The 25,640-nt window shown below is 41.4% G+C and overlaps 2 protein-coding genes across 4 annotated transcripts; both read right to left on the bottom strand.

Annotated features, from left to right (window-relative positions):
* Nucleotides 1–83: 83 nt before the first annotated feature.
* Nucleotides 84–21,118, bottom strand: pals2b (protein associated with LIN7 2, MAGUK p55 family member b). 3 transcript variants are annotated; one of them, XM_061059412.1, is made up of 14 exons: nt 20,992–21,118; nt 13,332–13,394; nt 10,465–10,722; nt 5,915–6,015; nt 5,076–5,228; nt 3,692–3,844; nt 3,171–3,398; nt 2,188–2,319; nt 1,994–2,090; nt 1,639–1,707; nt 1,396–1,557; nt 1,112–1,314; nt 839–967; nt 84–408 (listed from the first exon to the last, which is right to left on the bottom strand). In XM_061059412.1, the coding sequence occupies exons 3-14, from the start codon at nt 10,595–10,597 to the stop codon at nt 232–234; spliced, it is 1,737 nt and encodes a 578-aa protein (XP_060915395.1). In that variant the 5' UTR covers nt 10,598–10,722; nt 13,332–13,394; nt 20,992–21,118; the 3' UTR covers nt 84–231. The 3 variants fall into 3 exon arrangements, with proteins under 3 accessions (XP_060915395.1, XP_060915396.1, XP_060915397.1); XM_061059413.1 differs by lacking the exon at nt 20,992–21,118 and adding an exon at nt 20,719–20,806; XM_061059414.1 differs by lacking the exon at nt 10,465–10,722.
* A 1,334-nt stretch (nt 21,119–22,452) lies between these two features.
* Nucleotides 22,453–24,754, bottom strand: npy (neuropeptide Y). The gene is made up of 4 exons (XM_061060322.1): nt 24,596–24,754; nt 24,097–24,284; nt 22,875–22,964; nt 22,453–22,781 (listed from the first exon to the last, which is right to left on the bottom strand). Exons 2-4 carry the CDS (start codon nt 24,282–24,284, stop codon nt 22,760–22,762), a joined length of 300 nt encoding a protein of 99 aa, XP_060916305.1. The 5' UTR covers nt 24,596–24,754; the 3' UTR covers nt 22,453–22,759.
* Between the last annotated feature and the right edge of the window lie 886 nt (nt 24,755–25,640).

Raw genomic sequence — 25,640 nt, 5'->3', positions numbered from 1 at the left:
AGCACTCTTTCCCTTTCAGTTTTTTCAGAATAAAAAAGTTGCACTGCTCCAGGCCCGAGAAGAAGAAAAGCAATTATGGGTGATTTTTTTTTTTTATTTAAATTTTTTTATTAGTTAGCATTTCTTCTTCTCTTCTTTGGCCTTTGTGGTAGGAAACACACACACACACACACACGCTGGTGGGTCATGTGACCCGCTCAGAGTGGTCAGTGGGAGCACCGCAGCTGGTCATCAGTAAACCCAGTTCACAGGGACCCACTGGGGCTCGTTGCACAGTGTGTCCACGGCCGCCTGTAACGTCTCGAACGCCTTGTCCAGGTTGTCGTTGACTATTGTCAGGTCAAAGTAGTGGTTGTACGCCCTCTGGATGCGGGCGCTCTCGTCCACAGTCTTCCTCAGGTCCACGTCCTATAGAGACAAAAAGAAAAGGTAAGGTGGCATCAGAAGTTATAGACGGTCATGACCAGGTCGGTGACACAGGCTGGCTGAATCATTGAGAGTGTATTGGGGAGTATTTGATACGCTTTTTCACCGTTTGTTGCCTGGTAACAGAAATACATTTCTGACTGCTGATTAAATCTTTTGAGACCTTTCTGATGTCTCATCAGGGCCGACTCTTGGCATAGGTGGTCTCCTAGAGCGCCACATGCTGGAGGGGCGCCTATTTTTTCTTCCTGTGTTTAGTCAGTCCCACTTTTCCTTCCTCTGCTACGCCCATGCGTGTGTATTAATAACTGGGCTTTACTTTTCAGGGTGGCCAAATGTGGGTTATGCGAGCACATTGCTCTTTTTGTGTGTGTTGATGATGATGATATGCACATGTGAGCTGTTGACCTACCGTGAGCTGCTTGGTGGTGATGCCTGCATCCACTACGGCTTTGTGCATGCCCTTAAGAGTATCAAAATCTGGAGCTGCAATGAACACCACGTAAGGCATGAACTCTGCTGTTTTCAGCACCTTCAGAGCCTGAGGAGACACACAGCATGCAACAGCACTGACATCACTTCATGTCTTCTTTTTATATTTCGTCTGACAGTGCGGCAAAATATCTCTGTGAAAGGACCCCCAACACCAAATGATATGTTTAACCCTGTGTAAACCTCGTCCTACTTGTGGGTTGACGTCTAGGATGCAGGTGCGTCCAGTTCCCACCACCTCATGGATGGACTCGATTTTGGTGCCGTACAGGTTGCCGTCATACTCGCCGTGCTCCAGAAAACGCCCCGCCTTCACATCCGCCTCCATCTCTGTCCGGGTGGTGAAGTGGTAGGAGTTGCCGTCCAGCTCCTCATCACGGGGCCGTCGGGAAGTGTCTGGAAAACACTGGGGTTAATGTCTGATCAGCTCTCTTTTGACTCTTGAGTAAAACAGATAGAAAAAGAATCATGACCTACAGGGTATGGTGGTGCCAAAGCGTGTGGGATGGAGGACCATCAGCCGGTTCTTAAGGCTGCGTCGGCCCACGCCCTGAGCGCCGATCAGAACAAGCGTCTTTCTCTGGAACGCTGGCACTTTTGCGACTTCCTCATAGATCTGCAGCTCATGTCTGTCAAACTCTGTTTGAACATGGCAAAACTATGAATTATTGAAAGAAACATAATCTAAAGATGTTTAAGAAGAATGAAGAGCCTTCTGACCTGCATTCTTAGCGGTCAGGTACATCATCTTCTTCTTCTTTTTCCCACTTATAGTTCCACAAAGGATCCCTGCAAAGTTTAAATAAATTCACTCTTGTGTCTTTGTTATTACAGCCTTTGGCCAGAAGGGGGCAGCCATGGATCATTTTTAAGTGTTTGTTAGTCTTTCTACCCAGGTTTTATAAATCAGTTTACAGTAGTTAAAGTATCAGGGACGTGACAGAGGTCTGGCACAGAATGAGCTCAAAGTCTTTTTGAGCAATCCATCTTTTTAATGTCGGCACTGCTAAGGAGAGAGACAGGAAGAATATGAGTGTTTCAAAAGGAAAGGTAAAAGATGCACACAATAACGTACCTGATCCATCAAAGTCCCGAGGGACAAAAGCTTTCCTTTTCTCTTCCAAGAACTGACTAGGGATCAGTCCTGTAGCCCCTCCGACCACATGGCACGCCTGGAGAAATAAGAGGGCAGCTCAGTTGAGTCGTAAATCTTTTACAATGCGTGTGATTTTTCTAGATAAGACTGACACCTTTCTCATAACAGCTCACCTGCCACCAGTTTGGATCCTCTCTGTTGACAATCTGAAGGATGTCGCCTCTCTTAAAGGCCATTCCCGCCTCTCGGCAAGGGATCAGGTTGTCATTGGCCGGATCGTAGTCAAAGTATGGCCGCACATAGACCTGTGATGAAAAGGTCCAAGGTATGAATTTTACTTTCAGGGTTAAGGCCATAATACAAGATTATGTCTTGCTTGCTATAAAAAAAAAGTTGCGTAAGAAGTACACAACTATACTCAAGATTACATAAAAGAGACTCGTGCTCAGCATGTGGTCTCACACATCGACACAAAAAGAGTGTCTCTGTCACACCCATTACGTCCAACGTCCCACACTGCACCTGACGCAGCTGTTTATGCATTGCCAACAACATTGAAGACTTCTGCCAGAAAGGGTAAGTGCTCAGGCTGGTGTATTAGATTAAACAAGCAGCCAGAGGAAGCAATAAAACAGGCCAGTAAATTATATTGTGCAGCTTGCCCCAAGCCACAGAGCAGGATGGGATTTTGCATTATGTCTTGATCACTTTTAGTGCGGTTCATTCCATTTAAGCGCCGTTTGCATTTCCACGTTTATGGCTAATTTGTCAAGGGTGCAAAAAAAAATCTTCCTCTTTATACTCAGGAGTGTATAATCGTTGGAAACTGTGGGAATAAATCTGAAGAGAAAATGAGAATGACTGTACTTCCCATGTGATGGAGCATGAGACTACAGGACGCATGTGTGTGTGTGTGTGTGTGTGTGTGTGTTTGGAGTGTGTGCAAGAGAGCTAGTGTGACCTAGTTAGCATGTGGAGTGTTATTAATAGGGCTCTTAGGGTTCAAATTCCTATGCAGGGGATTGTGTGAGGGCCACGGGACAGATCACGGGCCCAGCACCACAGCCAAACATCTGCCAACCATTACATAAGTGTGTCTGCGTATGTTTACACTCTATTACACTGGATGCTTGTGTGTGTGTGTGTGTGTGTTTACCTGGGGAGGTGCTGGAGCGTCTCTGTAGCTCGGGAGTATTTTCAGTGTGATCCCTCCGCTGCAATCTTTGAGCATCTCCTGCAGCTCGGTGGGGTTGTTGCCCACATCCTTCCCGTTCACTTCCTTTATGATGTCGCCCACATGCAGCAGACCCTGCCTGTCGATCATGCCGCCGTGGAGGATTCGAGCAATGACCAGGTCTTCCTTTTCCACACGAAACGTCACACCCTGAAAGCAGGAAGTAGAAAGCAGATAGTGCTTATTGTTAAAGCGTGTGCACTAACACCTAATTTGACTCACCATCACCCACGATCTTTCAGTTCTGACATCTACATACACACACACACGTTATGATTTACTAGGTCATTTGTGTACTCAACCACCTCCCTTAAGGCATAACACACACACACACACACACACACACACTCACACACTCACACACTCACACACTCACACACTCACACACTCACACACTCACACACACGTACACAGATACACTCAGGCCATCTTTCTCTGCTCACCAGTGGCTCTCCGGCCTTCTTTCGGATGCCAATCATGCGCACGGCATCAGCCTGCATTAGAGCGCTGTTCACAGCTGCATCATTGGGTATCTCGGTCGGGGGCGGGACTTCATAGCACTTGGAGGCGACCATGTCATGTGCCTCCAAAAGAGACTGAAAAGGCAAAGAGATAATGAGAGAGGGTTGATGCGTCAAGTGATAAATGAACAGACTTCCTCTTAATTGGGAAAAATGTATATGAAAATTTTACAATAAAATCTGTGCTTTTCTTTTAAATTAAATACTCTCTGGTTATGCTTTTACGGCATAACTTAGGCTGTTAGGACCACCTCCTTGTATTTGCTATTTTAAGCAAACATAATGTTGTGTATATAACTTTAAGTCAAACCAGAACTATGACTCTTCTCTACTATTAGGCATTTAGCGTTATCATGGGATTGTGGATAAAATGGTCGTGGCTTTACAAAAAAAATCACATGGCTCACTGTAATAAAAAATAAATAATAATAAAAAAATAAATAAAATAAAAGCTGTTTAAGCTTGTCTTTGACTGCAGTTACAGTAACACAGAGCTGATGTAAAAAAAAAAGTGATCACTAGAGCAGTTTGAACACTTAACAATGAAGTCAGATGTGTCTAAAAAACAACAACTCATCAGCTAATGGTCCAAATCCTAAATATGGATTACCACCAAAAACCCATCAATTAATTTATCCTTTATGATGAAAGTTGATGGATGGATAATCACTAGAGTGCTATTTTGGGATGTTACCAGAGCTTCAACTTATATAAAAATGTATCCGTCCAGCTTTTAGACAAAATGTAACTTATCACTAATTATTGATGTACGATCTCTTTCTGTCAATGCCTCTCTTTTCCTCAAAGACTGTTTCTCTCTCTCTCTTTTTTTTTTCTCTCTCTCTCCCTCTCTCTCTCTCTCTCTCAGTAGGTCAAAAGGCTCTTATCGTTCAGCTTGCAGCACAAAGGGCTCTGATTGGTGCAGAGGCTTCTAGCTCCCATTGGTCCAGCCAGTCTAAAGCCGTTGGTAGCTCCAAGGATAAAGGTTAATGTTCTACTGATGCATGAGGACCGGATCCAAAACATCAGCTCTGTGCTACTGTAACTACAGTCAAAACAGAACAACTGTAAGCTAAATTAAGTGACCACTGTGCTCTTCACATTTAAATACAGAGACATCAAATAATACTGGGAACATATTTGTTACCAGTGTCAATAGTGAGCAAGTTAATCCATGATATTGAATTAAAGAATTGCTTACATATTGTATTAACGGTGCTGGAAAATAGTGACAGTTGTGTCACTTCCCACCTGTATGTCACTTCCCAAATTGAGTTAATATTTAACTGAACAGTGATTTTCTTACCTGGAAGTGTGGCTCCTTGAGGATCCTGGACAGTTCTGCCGCGCTGTCATCTTTCACCTTGAGGTTGCCGATGTCGCCCAGGATTTCCGTCACAAGCTCCACGTTGTTGTCCTGCACCGCCTCCAGCTTCACCTCCTCCAGCTGCTCGTGAGCCTGGAGGAGAGAGAAGAAAGACTCAGGGAGGGACAATGGTGTACAGATGGAAGTTTGGATGTTTTATTTCGTTTGTATTTGGATGGATGAATAAATCCACTGAATAATGCTGTGTAGGAGCGATTGCTGACTTTACTTTGAATTCAACATACAGCTGAGAGCTGATTTACTTTGGGATTCTTTTCTCCTACAGGCAAGCTGTCGGCCCGATGTTACAGTTTTAAAAGGCAAAAGAGGATTTGTTTGTGTTTAGTCAACTGTTATCTGGATGTGTTCTGTCTTGCGGGAGGCAGACAGTAGCATAAAATGACAACAGCTTGTCTTGCAGGAGCTACAGCAGTCCTCTGTCTGAACTCAACGCTGCAGATTTCCAACAGTAGTGAAGATGTGTCAGAGAATACAGCTTGTGTGCAGAAACACTGTGAGACATGCACTGACAGTTAAAAAAGGCATATAAGAGAAAGAATACACCCAACAGTTACTGACAAATGTCACTATCTGCACCATTCCTCTTTGTGCACATGCATTGAGCTTTATGTTTTAGTCAAAACCTTACTCTACTTTAGTTCCCTTTAGCAACAGCAAGCAACATCAGAGACAGCTAGTATTTAGTCTGCTCACTGCTGTTCACACCTAACTATGTATGTATGTGTGTGTGTGCTCCATGAGCCAGGGAAGGAACGTACCACAGGACTTTCCATGATGCCACGCAGGAAGAGCAGGTCGATGTCTTTGGCGCCCGTCGAGGTGGGAAGCTCGGCTACGTTATCCAACACCTGCTGCATGGCTGGACGGGGCGGGACACAAAGGTGAGGACATAAAGAGAGGGTGGAGAGACAAGGAACAGTTAGCCAGGCGTCAAAGTCATCCAAAGCATAAACAGACACATAACAGAGATTATCAGTGTTTACTTATTTCTCTTTAAACAGCTGCAAAATTGTTACCAGTACAAGTGTTCAGCTCTCCTGATTCTCATTTATTGCAAAAAAAAAAGTGCTTCAAATAGAAGGCACAGTAAGAAATCTTGGACCTCCATTAGCCATGTTTGTAGTGAGTCTATTTACTCCCATCATACAAGGTTCTGTACAGTCCCACACCATCTAAAATATTACATTTAAGCTCTATATGGATGTAAAGGGGAACATGCAGAATGAGCGTAATTGAATATGCTCTGTTTGAAAAAGGGAAAAGTCTTGAAGCGAAACTCCAAAGACACTCAAGTGGACCTCGCAGAACTCAAGGTTTCTCAGTTGATATAAAGAGTCTTGCATATTAATCTTGAGCCTTATATTCTGTGCACAGAGAGAGAGAGAGAGAGAGAGAGAGAGGGGAGGAGAGATGGTGACTGTAGGTATCAGCAAGCTAACCCCCCCCCCCCATCCCTTATTGCCAGGGTCTCAAAGCCCACATAAGCCCATCTAAGACACTTAAAGCCCTGGGAACATGTGTGTGTCTCTCTGTGTTATTAGTCACTCATATGGGCAGTAAACAAGTCCAGTCAGCACCGGTATACAACACATATACTCCATGACCTAAGCATTTCCCTCTACTAGCCCATTATTATCCTTAACCTTGACTCACGTTCTTTGTCATGAAATCATACTTTAATGCTTCAAACTGCTCCTTAGAAAGAAAGTGCCACATGCTAAATTGCCACCTTGAACAAAGCTTGAAATTGTGCTGTTGTTTGTGGTGATATAATGGCGCAGGATAAGTGTACTTTCAAAATGTAAAACACTTTTCCTCTTCGATCTTAATGTAAATACTGTAAAAACGATCTACCTCATGTAAATGAACCCATCTGTTACCTCATTTCATTTCAGCATCTTTTGCACCACTCACCTCTGCACTGTTGTCTTCTTTAGTTTGTTTATTGTTAATATTTAATGCTGTGCTTTTGTACATGGAGAGCACAGTTTATCCAAGTCAAATCCCTCATATGTGTGAGCATACCCGGCCAATATATCGGATTCTGATAAAGCACATGCAAATTCATTCACACTTAGAAGACAATCTGTGTCACAGCATTTGAATATACCATAGACTCTAGAACACATGGTATCATGTCTTGTTAAAACACCAAATCTGAATAATAAACATTGGATTCTGTTTAAGCTTCTCGTCAACAGGAACGTGAGGAATACAAAGGAGAAATCCTTCCTGCATCTTATCCCATCTCCCCCCATCCAATTTTTCTTAACGAGTAATGTTTTTTTTACTGTTCTTTTACAAAGTGTTTTTCGAGATAACACTTGTTATGAATTGGTGCTATACAAATAATGATTGATTGATTGTCAAGGTCCGTTGGATTTTTCATCCAAATTGAATATGTTTTTGTGATTAACACAGAGGCACATTTAAAATTCTAGTATTTTCTAGTTTGCAGCAAAAAAAAAAGTAGTACATCAGTCAAACACGAGCTTCACAGTCCATCCATCATGCATACAACAATGAAAGAGGTGCATGATTAAAAGAGAGAAAGACAGACCGAGGAAAAATTTTCTCACAATGTAGAGAAGACTTCACTGTGGCTTGATAAGCACAGAGCACAGACTGACTGCATAAACAGAAGGCTCTGTGCAAAAACAAACTTTAAATATTTATGATCTTCTTAAAAAAAAAGACAAATAGGGGAGGGATGTTACAAACTGCCCTGCAGACTATTAAATCTAACCTTAAAGCCGTATATTTGCCGCATGACTACACAGAAATACATTCTCAAACCCAAATCAGACTCATAGTACACACAAGCAAAACAGTACCACCTAAGAGTTTTCACAACCTAGAATAAACACTAGCTCTCAGAGCGAGGCAGTGATTGCAGTAAACAAATCCACACATGCTACCACTGTGCGCACAGAGCACATAAACTAGCATTAGAAACCACAACCTTGATTGCACTACACTCGCTGACTCCTACATTTAATTAACCCTGTCAAGTCTGAAAAGTAAGTTCCCTTTGTTGGAACTTTAAAACATGTAGTGATTCTAAAATGTGCAATGCTATCCAGTAACTGTGCTAGAAGAAAGAGTGAGCATGGGACACTGACACTAAATAGGAAAAGTCATCCAGTATTAAAAGGCTCTAAATTAAAAGAACACATCTGACAACAAAACATCCAAATCATACAGAAATAAAAAGACTCACATCTACATTCCACCATGCATCTGAGTTTATACACTCTCTTGACCTTTAGCCACTTGGTCAGCTCATTGTGTCACCGCGTCCTCAACCACAGGAATGTTTGCTCATCCATCACCCCTCCCCAGCTGCATGAAGTTGTGTGTATACTGTACACTATCACTCATACTAAAAAAAACAACCTCAAAAAGTTTCTTATTTAGTGAGAGATTGCAGATGAATTTAAGCCTCCTTACTAAATATTTTCTAATCCCATGAAATATGGCATGAAAATATAACCAACCACCTACCAGCCTCATGCTAAGCCTGGCCTGAAGTTTATGGTTACAGTAGAGTAGCTCATTCATCTACATAATGGATCATCCTGCTTACCTGCTCTTAATTCCTCCCTTTTAGGCATTCTGGTTCATCTGCAGTCCCTCTCACCATCTTACCACCGCCTCTGACTGTTCACCTACCAGCACTGTGTGCAGTGAATGCCAATGCAGACTGTCTGCTTAATAATTCCTAACTCTGTTTCTCAACGAATACGACACAAATCCCACGAGAAAGGACCTGGCATCACAGATTATATGTAGGTATTTTCCAGCACACAGGAAGGAGATCAGAGGAGCACAGAAGTAACATCACCGCTGACAAAGTATTTCTAAGTGTATTTTCTGCAGGTAAAGGTTTGAAATGCCTCGAGGGAAGAATATGCAACTCTCGTAGCAAGCAGTAGTTCCTTCCAGGATCACCCCAGGGTGTTCAGTTGCAAAGGGGAATGTGGTGAGAATGTAAATAAGACAAACTTTTGTTTTTTTGATTTAAAAAAAAAAAAAAACACATTTTGCTAAAGAGTGCTTTTAACTTGCAAGGAAGCACAGGTCTTATTATTTAGCCAAAGGTAATGGAAAAAATGTTCAATGAGAGCTCACATATAATTATTGAAATAGTTAACTGAAATTTGATAGTTGACTTGAAGCTGATAGCAGAAAATTAGCAACAAGTAGGCTAATGAAACAACTCAAATAGCTTGCTAAAAGCAAGGGCTAAACAGTTTAATTGGTTTATATGGTAAGCAACAACAAGGCTGGATTAACAGCTAAAATAGTTAGCTCAAGTAAACAGTAGGCAAGTTAGCAATAAGTAGGCTAACTGATAAACACTCACAGACATAGCTAAAAGTAATGGGAAACAGTTTAAATATTTGGCGTACTCAGTTATAAGTTGTCAAGAAGAAGGCTAATGGATAAATAGTTAGCTTAAGTAAAGGGTAGGTGAGACAAATAGTTAGCACGAGTAGACTAATGGATACACAAATCAAAGAGTTAGCTTAATGGATAATTGGTTTAAATTGTTACTAACTGCGAGACCAAACCGTTTAAGTAGTTAGCCAAAAGTAGCCACAGAAATTGTTGGCAATAAATTGGCTATTGATTGACCATTTAAATAGATGCCTAAAATAATGGCTAAACAGTTATGTTAGCCATGCACAACCGGTTATTAGCTTGGAAATGTTTAAGATAAGGGATAATCAGCTAAAGTAGTTAGCTAAAATAACTGCATAAAAGTCATCGCTAAATTGAAAGATTCGCAAATAAAACTGTCTTTTCATAAGGTTTACATAATCTAATAGTTCGGAAGGTAATAATCGTTGACACTTTTAAGTAGTTGACGGAGTTAGAATTATGAAAATTTAAAACGTCTTGTTTCCCAGAGTCACATGACTAAACCAAACTAGCACTGACTATTTATATGAAAATACAATTTTATTATATTGTCTTGAATTACATTTTGTTTGAAATAAATTAACATTATATTCTTGCAAAATGACCACACAGAGGTACTAAAGTTTGATCTCATATTTATGAATATGAATAGGCCTACATGAAACATGAAAAAAAAAAAAATGATTTAGAGTCAAAGCTCCAAGGGATCGTTAGATCATTTACAGATTATAGAAAAATATCATCTGTAAATGACACCTCTGCTATGTTGTTGTTTTCTTGTGGAAATCAATGTCCTTAAGTAATTCAAAAGATGATTCAAAGTTTACCCAGTATCTCTCTGTTTATATATCTAAGTGACACCTCTTCCTCCTCCTTTCCTCACCTCCAGATGTATTTGGCTCCTGACTGGACTGCAGGACCGGGGGCCCCTCCACGCCAGGCTGTCCCGGGGACGTCAACTCCTCCTCCTCCTCTCGTACCCCATTGGGACAGGCATCGTCCATAGCTGTGACCATCGCCAAAGCCCTCCGTCTATCGCCTTATGCCACAAGTATGCTACGGCTAACCACTAGTAAACCACCAGCAGTTCTGCAACTACGTCTTCTGTCCTCCAGTCGTCTTGTCTGGCACTGCTGGCCCTCTGAACTCCCAAAAACAGAGAGAGAGAGAGTAAAGAGGAGACAAGAGAGAGAGGGGGGATTGAGGACAGTGAATGAGAGAGGCAAAGAGACACAAAGAGAGCGACAATAGAGTGGGATTAAGATCAGGGGATATTAAGAGACCAAGAGGGAAAGAGGAGTGGAGAGGAAGAGGAAGGATGAAGGGGAGAAAGTTAAGAAGACGGGAAGCGGCTGATGTTGTGATAAGTTCCGAGAGACAGGCATGAATGTGGACAGAGAGAGGTAGAAAGCTGGATCTCATACACAGATGTGGACATGCATTCAGTGCGTGTTAGTTCCCTCCCTCCACTCCGGCTTTAATACCTTCCCATCCTAACCCTCCACCCCTCCTCTCCGTTGATAACACACATACACACACTCACATAATCCCACAATCCTCTCCTGCTGTTGAGGGCTTGCTTGAGTACCCCTCCTCTTGTTTCCCCTGACCCCACCCAAAGTTGAGTATCCCCTCCTGTCTGGACAGGAGCGCACACACACATATACACAACACTTGAATGTGTCATTATGTAAGTAATCTTACATAAGTGAAGGGGCCTGACCCTGCATTCTCACTCTTTTCCTCCTTCTTTTTTCCCCATTCACACCGCTCATGGTTTGGACACCCCGCTGCAGGAATGTGGAGAAACTCTCAGCGTGTGCAGATTGTGCTCGTGCGTATTCACTCAGCGGTCGTCCACCTCCTTAAAGCAGCAAGGGTCTGCCTAATGGGAGTTTTTTCCTCTCTCATTTCTTTTTGGTCTCCCTTCCTTCTTAAACTAATGTGCCCTCGCCACCTTTTCTTTTCTTGCTAAATCAGTAGGCTTAAAATGCTGACTGGATTAGGCACATTTTGGGTGTGCAAATTAAGCTGCTCAGTGCTTGCACTATAATAGTTTTAGCCAAGCTACTTGGTGCAATACTTTCTTATAAAAGGTTAATGTTGGACATAATTCATTCACAGAATAAATGCACAAACATTTGAGATTTAGGCAGGATTGCAAAGAAATTACATCAAGAGTTACCAGCCTCTAGATCAGCATGATGCTGCACAGAGGCAATATGTAGCTTTTAGCTTAATTCTAGCATCTGCATGCTAACATGCTCAAATTCTTAACAAGTAGAATTCACCATGTTTACCAGCTTGGTCACATGCTAACATTTGTACAATAGAGATCACCCTGTAGGTAGTTTCATTATTATTGCAGGTACTTGTTCATAGACCAAAACATTTCAAAAAGTTATATTTCATCCTGTTGCCATTGCTGGATGAAAAGTCACTTGTGTGCCTATCCATTATGTAATTTTATATCTCACTAGATATGTGAGAACTTTGAACCGATGGTGGTGCATTAAAACTCAGCGTATTATTTGGGATTCATTATCTCTAGACGATAAATGGCTATAAAATAATTCACCATTCACTCTGTACTTATTGAGATATTTCATCCCAAAATGACAGGATGGAGGACTCTACCCACTCTGATTATCACAGAACTGCTAGCATGGCTTAAAATCTAACCCCTCTGCAAGCACTCTGTTACCGTTCAGTGTCATCTAAAACAAGCTCCGCCCTATCAGCATCCATTAAGCCCCACCCAAAGCGGCACAGCTGTGCAAGGAGCAGATCTGTAGGATTTAATCCACCCCGCCTCTCCCTCTACCCTATCCTCACCAGAACAAGTCAACCCCTCCCCCAACCTGGGACATGGGATTTAAATCCGGTCACAAAAGCACGGGATTACAGAATCTCTCTCTCTCTCTCTCTCCCTCTCTCTCTCTCTCTCTCTCTCTCTCTCACCATATCCAGTGTTCAAATATCTCTGCAGGGTGAATGCCTTGATAATATACTGCCTGATATGGCAAAGGTTTTCTTATGCCAACTTGTGTGAATGAAAATTGCCTTTACCAAACACTTCCTCTGCCCCAGTGTTGTAGAATATTTATGTCACTTTAAATCAAAAGATAAAGAACCCACATGTCTATCTTCATTTAGCTGATCACTCATGTCTTTCCTTTAAAATGTTATTGTTCCTCTATGGAAAGTAAGATGGTTACTTCTGATTTTGAACTGCAGTGGCACAGCTGTGACAAATCAGAATTTAAAATCAACACATATTAGAAAACTGATCATAATGTTTAGGTATACAATGGCCAAAGAGGTTGTAGAACTGAATATGTGTAATACATTAATATGCTTATTATACATCAATAAGAACAACTCTGTATGTAAATAGTTCTAACATGTGCTTTCTTCTAGGTCAGGTAAGAGTCACAGGCAGGAACTGAATATGTAATATGTCTCTGTGATATTAAAACGGAAACTTTAATTTCACAGTTTCAGACTAATATTTGCATGGCCCTTTGAGTACTGAGAAAGAAGTTTCAACCGTGTAATCCACTCGGACATATAAACACAGGCGGAAAAACTGTCTGCTTCCTGACTTCCTTAAAAGTGAGGGTTTGTTTTTTTAAGAGCATTGGACTGCACATCCTGGCTTCAGAGTCTGGCAGTCCTCCCGGTGAACTGAAAAATCATGTCAACATGTTGAAAACACTTTTCTAAAGTCCTTGTGGAAGTTGTGTTTACCTGTGCCAGTCGATGTAGCCCAACCCCCGTCCTACTGGCTGCTCATCAGTCAACTGTGAAGACCTGAAGACAGGAAAAGGAAAAAAAAAAAAAAAAAGAAGAGGGATGTGTGAGACTCATTTCCATCTCCGTCTCACTTGCTTTCCTGCACACCAGTTTTCATCATTCCTCACACACACGCTTACGTTCACATTCAGATACGGGCTCATGCTTATCCATCACACACACACTCTCAATGGCTGCTTCGTTTTCCCTGCAGATTATCGGTTTCATCTATCTATCTATGCCATCCCCGTCTCTGCAAAATAGCAGTCCTATCTGCAGACTGAGGCTGCTGTTCCCTCAGACTGATGCACAGAGTCAACCAGGACGATTCATTGTCCTCTGCTTTATCCCACGATGCCTGCACCATCAGCTGGCACAGTGCCGGACCATGTGCCATCAGAGTAAACGGCCAATATTCACTGGAAGTAATGACAGAGCAGTATACATTCAATTCCTGAAAGACTCTCCTCTCACCTGTACTTGAAAACACAAACACACACATACACACCTTCTGTTTGTTTATGGTGCAATACAAGACAGTATATTGAAGGACAAATATTTTAATAGTTAAAAAATCAAAAGATGTGTCTACAGTATATCGTGTTTGCTGATATGATAAGATTCAGTTTACATGACAGAAAGTTATTGTATTGAAAAGCTAGTTATAAACTAAAATAAAATGTTCATTTATTTATAGCGTACCATTTTGTCATGCAGGGTGTTGCTGCATTTTATCATGAATATTTAGTAGAGATGGGACAGATCTGATCCGATATCGGGTCCGATAATGACCTGATTTACAGATCAGATATTGGACTTGCAGCGCCGATCCATGTGACCAATTAAGAACAATCGTTGGGCATGTTAAACTTTCTCAACTCGTAGAGTCTCACTATGAGACATTTAGACTTATTTTAACTCATGCACAGTGTCTTTAAAATCTTTAAAAGTGCTTTGTAAATAAAATGTATCATTATGTTTAATACTAGTATTCAACTTTTAGGGGAGTTTCGTATTTTTCAGTTTATCAGATATCGTTATGATTTATGAATCATTATATGATTGTCTTGCGACATGTTAATTATTGAAGAATCACAAAATGGTAATTCCAAGCCCTAATATCGAGAGTGAAAACCAAAACTGATGAGTCCTTGCTAAAAATGTGTGTTTAGGTGACAACAGAAAATATGACCCTAAATTTAAATGAGTTACCTAAGAATATGGAATCAACAATCACATTAACCTATTTATTTTGTTACTGACTATCACGCTCCTCTTTTCAGACATTGGACTGTAAACCTCATCTTATGTAGATAAAAATATATTAAGAGAAGTGCTCCAAATGAATTTCATTATATTTCATCTGCACCACAGACAAGTGTAGAACCAGTTACTTCACCTACTCTGGTTTCTATTCAACATTGACATCCAATGTGGATAATAATTGATTTTTCAAACCCTAACGTTAGAAATGTAACTATTTAATTAAACTGCAAAGTCTGACTGCCAACGTTCAACCCATTCATGCTGCTCTGAATAGCTATTGTGAAATGAATCGATAGAGAATGCAAGCCAGCAGAACAAAAACAATGCAGTGGTGTGATAACAAATAAGTGATGGATGTAATCACGCTGTAAAACAGTAGATTATCACTGGTCCATGCTTCATTTCAGTCAGCATTTCTTTCCCTGTAACCCCCCATCTCTTACGTGTGCTTCAAGGAAAAGAAGAGTGATGGAGTTGATTAAAAGATTGTCTCTCTCTTCCAACCCGAAATGTTAGAAAAGTGGAGGGGAAGTCATTCATTAATATGCTAACCTGCTGGATGTTTACTCTCACATACACACTCAGGAGATCACAATGTCTACTTAACCTTTTACTTGAACTCCTCTCTATGTAGTCTGGGTCATGGCGACCCAGTATTGACTGGAATTAAGAGCCAAAACGTTAACAAAGTGATTACAACACGCAGAGATCTCCTCATCAGGTTATCTTAACAGAGGTCTTCTCACTTATCATGCTAGAACTAATTGCTCCCTAATTGTGTGAGGGGGAAAAAACAGAGGAAGAGTGAATAAGAGGTCGATTCATTACACAACACAGATTACAATCACGCTCGACACGCTTATTGGAAGTGAAAGATATCCCTTGGAAGAATTTTAATGGAGGGAAAGACACCGCTGCAATTTCTTGCCAGATCATCCGCACAAAGGAGCACGAGCAGGGGTTGGGCCAATCAAAAAGGTCCGGACAGGCAGGGAGGAGGAAAATGGAAAGGGTCACGCAAGTTAGAGGACAGTATAAGAATGGGCAGAGGGAGAAATCCAGATGAGTCACAAAGGAGATTCAGAGGAGAGAATAAGGAATAGATAACACGTAAGGAAGAGCAAAAGAGAAGATTAAAGATTAGGCAGAGTTGTGGGCAAAGTCTCTCAAGTATTTGGAGGATAAGAAGAAGAAAGAATAGAGATGAGAAATGTATTTTCTTCTGCTAGGTAATTGTATTTTCAGGAGAAAAAGTTTCACCAAATTTATGTTTTATTTCTTCTAAATATTTGTGCAAACTTTCTGAGAATGTTCTTAATGTAGGAAAGATGCTATAGGTTATGACAATCACTGGCAACGGTTCTTTCCTCCTCTTCCAACAGTGTGGAGAAAGAAAAAAAAAACACAGGAAGTGGTCATTTGCGTTCATGGCTGCAGCAGAGTCAACAAAAGCCCTCTGAATGCCCTTCTGGTTGCCGGGCACTCAGATGATGGACTGCGCGTGGAGGGGGGATTATGGAGGGATAACAGGGTTTGTTTTTGTTAGAAACATCATTGCTATGTCACACATGCAAATGCACTACTGTGTGTGTGTGTGTGTGTGTGTGTGTGCACACTATTAAAAGCACAGACAAAAACATCAGCCCGCTGTGTGTCCTTTTAATTCCTCTACATCTAGTCACGCCAACAGGAAATCTCACTCTACGTCAGACTTTGTGTGTCATTGAGTGCATTTTTTTTTTAGTTTCTTGTCTTTGATGGAGAACAATTGTCCATTGCTGTAGGTGGTGAAACACGCAATAAAATGCAGTCAATTAAATAAATAAGTGTAGTGGCCTACAAGGCCAAACATCCTGAAAAAACATGAGATCATTTAAATAAGAAAAAACAGGCTGCAAAAAAAAAAAAAAAAAAAAAAAAAAAGGTTATCATGCTATACCAGCCATCATGAAGGAGGTACTCCAAGCCTGCTGGGGGCGCCGATTGGAACTGGATTGTGGTGTAGTGTATTGATTTTACGATGTAGAGAGCCTGGAGCACTTCACTTGTGACAAGCGGGGAAAAAGCTGATGATGGGGACGGGAGAGGAGAGGAGAGGAGTAAGAGGGATGTTGGGCATCACTTTATGCCTTTCTCCAGAGGCCAAAGGACAGGGGTCAGTTCCTCAGAGCAAGGACCTACACCTAGTAAGAAAACGACCTCACTACTGTATTCCCCTCATCAATCTGACCTGTATTGGTCATGTGGGGGCTACAAACTCATTCCTTCCTGTCGTTCGACCTCTTGCATTATTTTTTTCTCTATAAAGTAACAGAATCAAGGCCCAGTTAGCGCCCCCTACAGGCCAGGAGCACTTCCAGTGTGATGGATATGCATTATTATACTGTTGCATTTTCTGTATAGGTTTTTGTCTTTCTTAGTTAATAGCTTTAATATATATGTGCAGCCTGTTTGCTATCTCATTTGTTTTGGCTTTTGCAGCACCTTTTTTTCCTATCCAGTCCATTTTCCCAATGAAAATTCCTTGGATCATGGTAGTGTGGTTGCCTTTCTCGGTTGCTTTACATCAGGCATCCATCTGCAAGAAACAATTCAGTCCATGTCTATAAATGCTCTTTGCCTCTATTCTCTGTTCTTAACAAAAACTTACTCTCCGCTCTGCTCTGCATCACAGCGCCAGGGGCACAGCTTTGAGAGCCGCCGTCAATTCTCAGTTCCTCTCAATGAATTGAGAATCACAAAAGAGGATTCCAGATGTCACTTGATTGGCTGACTCCAGGGGAAGCAACGGGCAATTAGGAAACCTTTCTGGGCACTGAGCTGCAGCGCTCCCTCTGCATGACACCAAAATGGCAGCAGGATCGAGAGAAATACAACACATTCAAGGTATCTTTCTGTCTTGATGTGTGTGTGTGTGTGTGTGTGTGTGAGACAAATAATAACTGGCTACTCATATGAACAACCCCCTATGATAGCCAACCCAATCCTGTCCTGCCCTCATCCATCACCCTCTGCCTCCAGACAAACTCTATGTAGGTCACTCCATGTGCTCACACAGCCGCTCAGATAAGAGGATTACACTGCTACCCCCAAGATGTCCATCTTTGCAGATCAATATCTGCAGTATATTTACAGTCATCATATTTTTCAAACAGTTTAAATTCTATTTTTTTTGCAGCTGTTGTTGCTTCTGTCTGTAAAAAGTTAATGAAATCCACTTTGTGTGTCCAAATCCACCACGAATAATGAGTATGCCTCTTTCTGCTGAATCATGCTTACCTCCACACTTCACCTGACACAATGTAACTGACCACTGTTAAACACAGACATTAACTGTTGCATCATGGCACATTCCCACATCGCTCGTTATGACCTCATTCTCCTCCCGCTGATGTTCCAGCTGGTAGGATGTCTGCGCTTTGCCACACAGCATGGGACGCTACAATTACACGCATCTCATCAAAACCCCTTCGGCGCTGGACATGCAGCGTTCTTAATAATGAGCACCTCATGACATAATCTAACCCGCCACATGGCCATCCCAGTCTGCTTCTTCTCAGCTTTTCTCCCTTCCCAGCATCCTGTCCCTGCTCATTAGTATAACAGAGGGGAGGAGGAGAGTAGGGGGAGGGAAGGAGGGAAGGGAGAACTGATGCAACAGCACTTAACTGCAAAGTTTTAAAAAAAAAGAAGAGGAATATGATGTGTGACGGTGAATAAGGAAAACTCGATGTGAGAAGAGAGAGGGGCAGGGAAAAGAACAGTCCCCAGTGAATTTTCCCAGCGAGTTAGCTTTTTTCTCTGTTTCGTCTTGTCATATTTTAAATATTGGCAAGAATTGCAAATGCAGAGCTATATTGCGGTATCATAGAAGCAGGAGCTACTCCAGTACAAATCAATGAGACTTTTTATTAGCTGTAGCCGTTATATGATAATGACCTTCAGTTCACTCCCTGTAGATGAGTTGACAACAGAAAATATGTTTATCCAATGCTAGGGCTGGGTAAAAAACTTGTATTTTTTTTTACATTAACGATCAGTTGTAATCAGCTGAATATAATCTGCTGATCATTTTAATCATGAATTGACTAATTGTTTAGTCCATGAATTGACAAAAGTAATGAAAAATCATCTTCATTTTTAAAAGCCCAGGGTAACTAAGTTGCTTATTTTGTCAAACCACAAGTAAAAACTCAAAGACTTGATTTACTTATTTAAAGTAACAACAAAAAGAAGCGCATCATTACAATGAACAATTTGGAGATGGTAAATGTCTAGCATTTTTGCTTGAAAACCACTAAAACAAGTTGCGTATTATAGAAAAATCTAGAGACTGTATTTGTTTTGATGAATGAATCATTGCAGCTCGACATGCAGGCTTATTTTTACCAGCTTTATTAGTCTGTGTGAAGCGTTGCGTCAAAGATCTGACATTTCAGTCTCTAATGAATGTACTTGTTTAAGTGGAAGGCCAACCTCTGCAGATAAATACTGTTTGTATTTATCCGCAGAGCTATGCAGCTTTGAGGCCGTGGCGATTTTGGATCAAATCTGGTGATACTGCACTTTAGACTGAAGCAAAAACAGCATACATTTGCCCTTTCTTGCGTTGTAGCGATTCTTACGTCAAGTTCAATTCATACTACCCCCTCAGTAATGTGGTTGTATATGTGCTTGACAGAAATGCAATTAGATGATGATTAATAGGGAGGAGCAGCCTGGTGCAGGGAGGGCTGATTGTAGGTGTGTAGCCGACTGGATGACAGCCCTCTGATACACAGTTCATACACAGGAGGTTTGAGTCACTTCAGTATGTGTTTCTGTGAGCTTGTGTGTGTCTTTATCACTCTCTTGCTCAACCCCCCTCCTCCTCCTTGTTTTCTATAACATCTCTTCCGTATTAATAATGGAAAAGTAAAAGCTTCTGAGTGCCGGATTAGGTCTCTGAATGACTCACTGACAACTCTCATATGTTCCAACATTCTGGAGCTCGTGTTTGACTTCAAATTCATGTTCCCCTCTGCCCAGTTGACAGGAAGGAGTATGCAAATGCAGGCTGAGAAGTTCAACTTTATGCCTAATTTCTCCTACTTCATCTGAACAATACAGGCCATTCTGAATCCTGACTCAAAAGACTTACTGGATATCTCTGCTCAGGGACTTCCGATTTACTCTAATGCACTAAATGTCTCAGTCTGCTCCCCTTCCTGCTTTTGTTTCTCCTATTACTTTCAACAAATCTGATTTTGAAATGATAATACGATTGAAGGGAAGAGAGAAAAACCCTTTAACCTTGTTTGGTTGCAACAAAAACCCATACTATCCCTCTCAAAGGTCTTGGTGGCCTGTGTCAACCCCCCAGGAAAGGATCCCCAAGGATGTTGCGTATGTAAATGGGCTTCCCCCGTCACGTGCAGCCAGGCTAAACAGCTTACAAACCTTGCCAAGTGACCCTGTGCTCTTCTGAGCAAGGAGGAAGAAAGACTCATTGAAAGCTTCAAGTCAGTTGTGATCTGGAAGTGGTTTTACGTTCCCATTAAGTGCTCACACAAAGTAGTTTCGACATCTTGTCAGTACATTATTATTACACGGTGCACTCATATCTCAGTGGAGGGCAAATCATAAAAAAAATCAATAGGAGCGTCTGACTGCCAAGCCACCGGCCCCCACTCCACTTACATTAAGCGGCAGCTCATGCAAATAAAGCTTTATTTATTTGTTTTGAAAGTGCTTCTAGACAATAAAAGTCAGGGGAATTGTCTGCCTGATGTATCAATCACTATAGGTTACATGACTTGGTGTTAAGCGCGTTTTCTATGCCGTTTCTCAAGCCAACCATCCCTTGCTGCTTGTCTTGCAGTCTATCATTTCGCATCCTGTCAGTACTAAAAGCATGCAGGTCTTCATCAAGTCATGGATCGACGATATGGCCCCATCAATGCGCCAAATCAGTGCGCTGGAACCGTGCGCACGACCCGTGCCAAATTCCGGCTTGACCAGACAACTCTACATTCACGCCACACGTGCGGCCATTTTTTGTTACCCATCCGAGCCATTGTGGCGTGCGCACACTTACGTTTACAACCCGTCCGCTGTGTTCTTCCACATGATATCGGAGAAAGAGAAAAGATGCGCCCTGCTCCACAACACACCTAACGCGAGATGGTATCTCATGAAATAAATCCTGTTCTCACAGCAGAGCGGGTTTTAGGGGGGGTAAACATCCCCTTCTGTCAAACTCTACTGCACCTCAAACATGGCAAAGTGTCTTTGTCTGCCGTTTGACCGCTGCGGGATGAATGAATTTAAAACCTCCGCATTACAAATATCACAACCAGCCGTGACTTACCCGATGAATCGTGCGTGTGAATTCGCGGTAGTCCGGCGACTGTCCCGGTTGGACATTCAGGCCCCCCTCAGCTGTCTGTCCTGGTCCCGCAGCAGACTACCAGAGAACACGACGCCAATCAAATTGTCATGCCCCGCCCCCTCACTTGACGTCATATGATTTCGTCCAATGGCGGCTGAGGTACATCCCTCGCTGAGTGAGTATAGTAGCATAATGTATGTTCACTCTTTATCACAATGCCAATCTAGTCCATTCACAGAAATACATGTTAGCAGCATTCATTAAAAATAAATGAGCCACAACGACATTTAAGCGAGCTAATACAGAAAAGTAGAGCCAATTAAGAAGAATATTTTCCTGATAATATCATAATATTTTTATTTGATTAAACTAATAGGCTACTGTAATGTCTTATATATGACAGGCCTAAGTAGCCGATAACATTGTTTACTGGTTTTGATAACACATGGGCTGCTACAAGAAGCCACATTTGGGCTACACATTGATATTTACATTGGAAAAAGTCGGCTATTGTCCCAATTCTCTCGACTTTCCTAAACAAAACAGTAGTTTACATTAAACAAAGTTAATTACCCACCAAACACGACGGTTAAAGTTAAGTACATTTCTTTTATAGGGGAAATAGGTAAAGTTTTGTTAGGCCAATATTTACGTCTAAACACTACACAGTATTACCAGACATTAATATTCTTTACTTGTGAATTATTTATCTTGGTTATGCTTACTTTTATCAGAGGCACCTAAATGTCGGTCAATAACCTGCATTTTAACGCATGGGTGAATTGTGCATTGTGAATTGCATCAGTGCAAAATGTTACTACCATAACCAAGTGACTTATAACTCACCGTGTCCCCTCTGACTATTAGTTTGAAGTATCTTGTTTTGATTGCAGACTTGTTTGTCTGCAGTAGGTTTCCTCTAGCAGCTTGATTTGTGTCCTGTTGGCTGGTTCAGTGTCAGGTTGCGGCAGGCTAACCACTCGTGTAATTGCAAGTAATGTCCCTGGAAATGCTATTTCTCCCTGTATGTGTCACTTTAGGTAGGAAACTTATCCTCATGGCCACAAGAGAGCGCCATTAGCTACCAAATTGGCAACTTCAAATGGACTTTTTTTTTTTGTTGCCATAGGCCATAAGGTCTGACTGGACCATTCATGGTTGTTAGGGCCAGTTTTCAGGCCCATTTCATGCACTTTCCCTGTTATCCAGTCGATCTACATGATCTTTTCTACAGTCATTGACTTCAGCAGGGAGGCTAGGTGTGGCATCGCAAGTCCAAACTTGATCCACCGTGAGGGGAAATCAAATAAAACAAATATTGACAACTCAGCATGCTGGTGAAAACAAACCCTGCTGTTTTTTTTTTTTTTTTTTTTTACAAATTCTTAGATCAAATAGAAATGATACATAGGTCCCATCAAACAGACGCAAAGAAAAGCATTTTTTTTTCAAACAATTAATCTTTAATAGGACAATTATGCAATACAATCAACACTCCCTCCCCCACTTTTCTTTTATATTTCACAGATGATACTCTGAATACTTTTTACAATTTAATGGCACATACTAGAAGCAGTTGTGACTGTAGCTGATGGTTAAAGGTGGAGGGGCTGATTTTGCTTGACGGCTCGTAGAGGTAAAAGGGGGCTGAGTTGGGGTGGTCATTTTGAGTGGGACAGGCGTTTAGTAACAGGCGTGGAGAGGTCAGAATGTCAGCGGTGAAGTGGAGCAAGCAGTGATGATAGTATCACCACAATGATGGGTCATATCTGGCAAAAGAGGAGCAAAGGTCAAGGTCAGCTGACTGCAAAAGTTGCAGTATCATGGAGCTCTTCAATGATTTTCTTTTTTAACATACACACCTTGACTGTGGAAGCGTGTCTGTGCTTTCCTTCAACAGCAGCTCTGAGATCAGCGTGTCCAGAATCTCAGGACTGGACCTCTTTCCATACCTGAGACACACAAAAAGACAGACGGAAGGAAAAGGAATGATCATTACAGGGTCTGAGGGGAGATTAAAAAGGTGTTGCAGCAACTTGGACCTTTGGGTGTCAGATAAAAAAAGGGGACAAAACTGAACCTATTACTATGCGTTTTCTTGTGTCATAAGTCCAATTATAAATTCAGCAAAGGCTGAACACAGTCAGACCCAGTCCCAGCAGTGGCAGACAGGAGTTGCATCACAGGTGGTCGTATTTATTGTTCTGTCCCTCAGATGATAACGTGCTTGTCCCCATGGGTGTCTAGTCGCCTGCAGAGGCATGCAATCCCCCTGACATTCAGAAGGAAGCGGAAAAACTGCGGGTGATTTGACACAGCATGCTGGCCGTGGCAGTCATTTCTCCTCAGGTTGTTATTTCGTTGTTTTTTTTTTTACATGATGTTAATGAACATCAGGTGTTCCCTGCTTTGCAACAAGATGTGAGAAAATGTATCCGGCTTAAGACCATGCAGACAGAACTTAAAGTTCACAATGAGTTGATTTGTTTGATGTGGAAATGCTTTATTGCCAGACAACTACACAAAGGGTACAACAATTTTCTCATATATATATATATATATATATATATATATATATATATATATATATTTGCTTTTATCATATAAGTATACATTTTTTTTATAGTTTTAGAATTTGACACTTTCCTGAATTTGCAGGAAAGTTGCAACAAATAAATGCCAACCCTGCCAAAATTAGAATCCTGTATTCCAGCATACAGAACCATGGTGCTGCCACAATATTCAGGAAAATTGAAGAAAATGGCAAAACAGTTAAAATAAATGAAGTCCCACTGAAACATACCTTATTTGAACTACCATCAGATAAAAAGCATGATTTATCTAACAGCAGTCACGACATATTCAGTTATTTAAAAAATGCAGACACGGACGTGAATAGGCTATCATAGAGAATAATGGGAAACTAAAATCCAGTGGGACAATAATGCTAATGAAGGAGAAAAATGATCCAAAAGTTGCCTACTCCTTTATTGTAATGTAAACCTGAAATCGGAAGTAGGCTATTGCTGCTGTGAATAAAATGTGTGTTCTGTCCCTGCACAGAGAAGCAATTAGTCCGCCTACCTCTGTCTTGTGATGAGGTTGATGTAATGTCTCAGGGCTGAGTAGTACTTGGCCAGCTCTTCCGCCGGGGCGTCCTCGCCGGGGTTCTCCGGCTTCACGGGGTATCCGTCTGTCAGGGCGCCGAGGCAGAGAAGCGCCCACAGCAGGAAGCCCAGAGTCCCGAGCCAGCTCACCAAGTTAGGATGCATCTGACAGAGCAAAGAGCAAACTGTTGGTCCTTTTCACATCACAGTGTAAGAAGTTTCCCTATCCGTACTTATTAACATTTGTTGTGCCAAGACTGAACACTGTTCACTTTAATTCACGTTGCTGGACAAACAGGCAGACAGTTCGTCGAGTACAAAACCATGCAAACATTAATAATAGAGCTCAAGTAAGGACTTTTGTGGCAGCACAATATGCTAAAAAAAATCTCAAAAAGTAGTCTCGAGAGATTTAATAAAAGTTTGATAACTGCCTTTCAAGTTCTTTTCCTATCAAATATCCTTAATTTACTTACATTTCCAAAAGGATCAGGGGGAGATTAGGTCGCAGTCCTGTGGCGTCTCGTCTGCTCTTCTGGGCTCTTGGTGCGCGGTGGGTTTTATACCTGTGTGCGCCTGGAGCACTGAAGAAACAACGCGTCAGAGCTGCGCTCCAGCTAGCGCAAGTCTCAGCCTTTCTCTGCCATGTGAACGTCACTAGTGATGCTGTCATTAGTTTATTTAAAAAACAAACTTCTTCTTCCATGTATTTAAATACGTAAAACAAACAATGCAAACACAAAATAGGAGGAGTTAATAAGTCTTGTTCCCTATGAGACCAAGAGGGATTAGAGATGAAGTCGTTTTTTGAGTTGTGTCAGGTATATTTCAGGATACTATAAATAAATATAAATGTATATTGAGGAAATAGTGTTAAAGAAAAGTCACTGTTGAGCGTTCAACACCACCATTCCCTCTGTAGATATTACTGAATTTAGTGTTTAATGAAAAAAAACATGACATTTTATATCTTAGAATGCTTGTGTTCATAAACAGGTGCACACATGTGTTTTCCACATACCCTCATAATAACTGTTGCATTCACACACAAACTGTTATACAGATTGACACACACGCTGAGTGTGATGTTAGGAAGTACATAAGGCTTCTCTATGAGCAAGAAGGTGAGATATTATTCCACAATCAAGTTGTGATTCTTCTGCGTCAATGAGATCAATAATCCCATGTGAAGTCGCAAAGAATGGCGGTAATGTGACACTGTGGGTGAACTTCAAATAAATCCCTGACAGACAGCCTCCTCACCAAAAGGAGCTCATGTGATGAGGATCAGGAATAAAAAAAAAAGATCTCAAACAGACTCACGAAAAAAACATTTTTCTGACAAGCTGCTTGACTGAATCAGTCCACTAATTTCATTTCTGAGTTCACTCCATCATATAAAGAGTTATTGGGATATTCAATAGGAACAAAAAGGCTTAAATGTGAATATGCAGACGCGTCATTCAGAGCAGAGTCCCATCTCCAAGAAACCCACTTAATAAGAAAACCCAAATAGCACTT

Source organism: Labrus mixtus, chromosome 16 (genome assembly GCF_963584025.1).
Source record: "Labrus mixtus chromosome 16, fLabMix1.1, whole genome shotgun sequence".
Lineage (NCBI taxonomy): Eukaryota > Metazoa > Chordata > Actinopteri > Labriformes > Labridae > Labrus > Labrus mixtus.
The sequence above is the reverse complement of the archived record's forward strand: the minus strand, read 5'-3'. Positions and strand labels throughout refer to the sequence as shown.

Excerpts from the sequence above, each read along its gene's own strand:
- npy (XM_061060322.1), bottom strand. The coding sequence starts at position 24,284 with ATGCATCCTAACTTGGTGAGCTGGCTCGGGACTCTGGGCTTCCTGCTG. Across the intron at positions 22,965-24,096 it reads AACCTCATCACAAGACAGAG|GTATGGAAAGAGGTCCAGTC; the intron begins GTAGGCGGACTA and ends TGTGTGTCTCAG. Across the intron at positions 22,782-22,874 it reads GACACGCTTCCACAGTCAAG|ATATGACCCATCATTGTGGT; the intron begins GTGTGTATGTTA and ends CTCTTTTGCCAG.
- pals2b (XM_061059412.1), bottom strand. The coding sequence starts at position 10,597 with ATGGTCACAGCTATGGACGATGCCTGTCCCAATGGGGTACGAGAGGAG. Across the intron at positions 1,315-1,395 it reads CTTTGGCACCACCATACCCT|ACACTTCCCGACGGCCCCGT; the intron begins GTAGGTCATGAT and ends AGTGTTTTCCAG. Across the intron at positions 409-838 it reads TCACCACCAAGCAGCTCACG|GACGTGGACCTGAGGAAGAC; the intron begins GTAGGTCAACAG and ends TTGTCTCTATAG.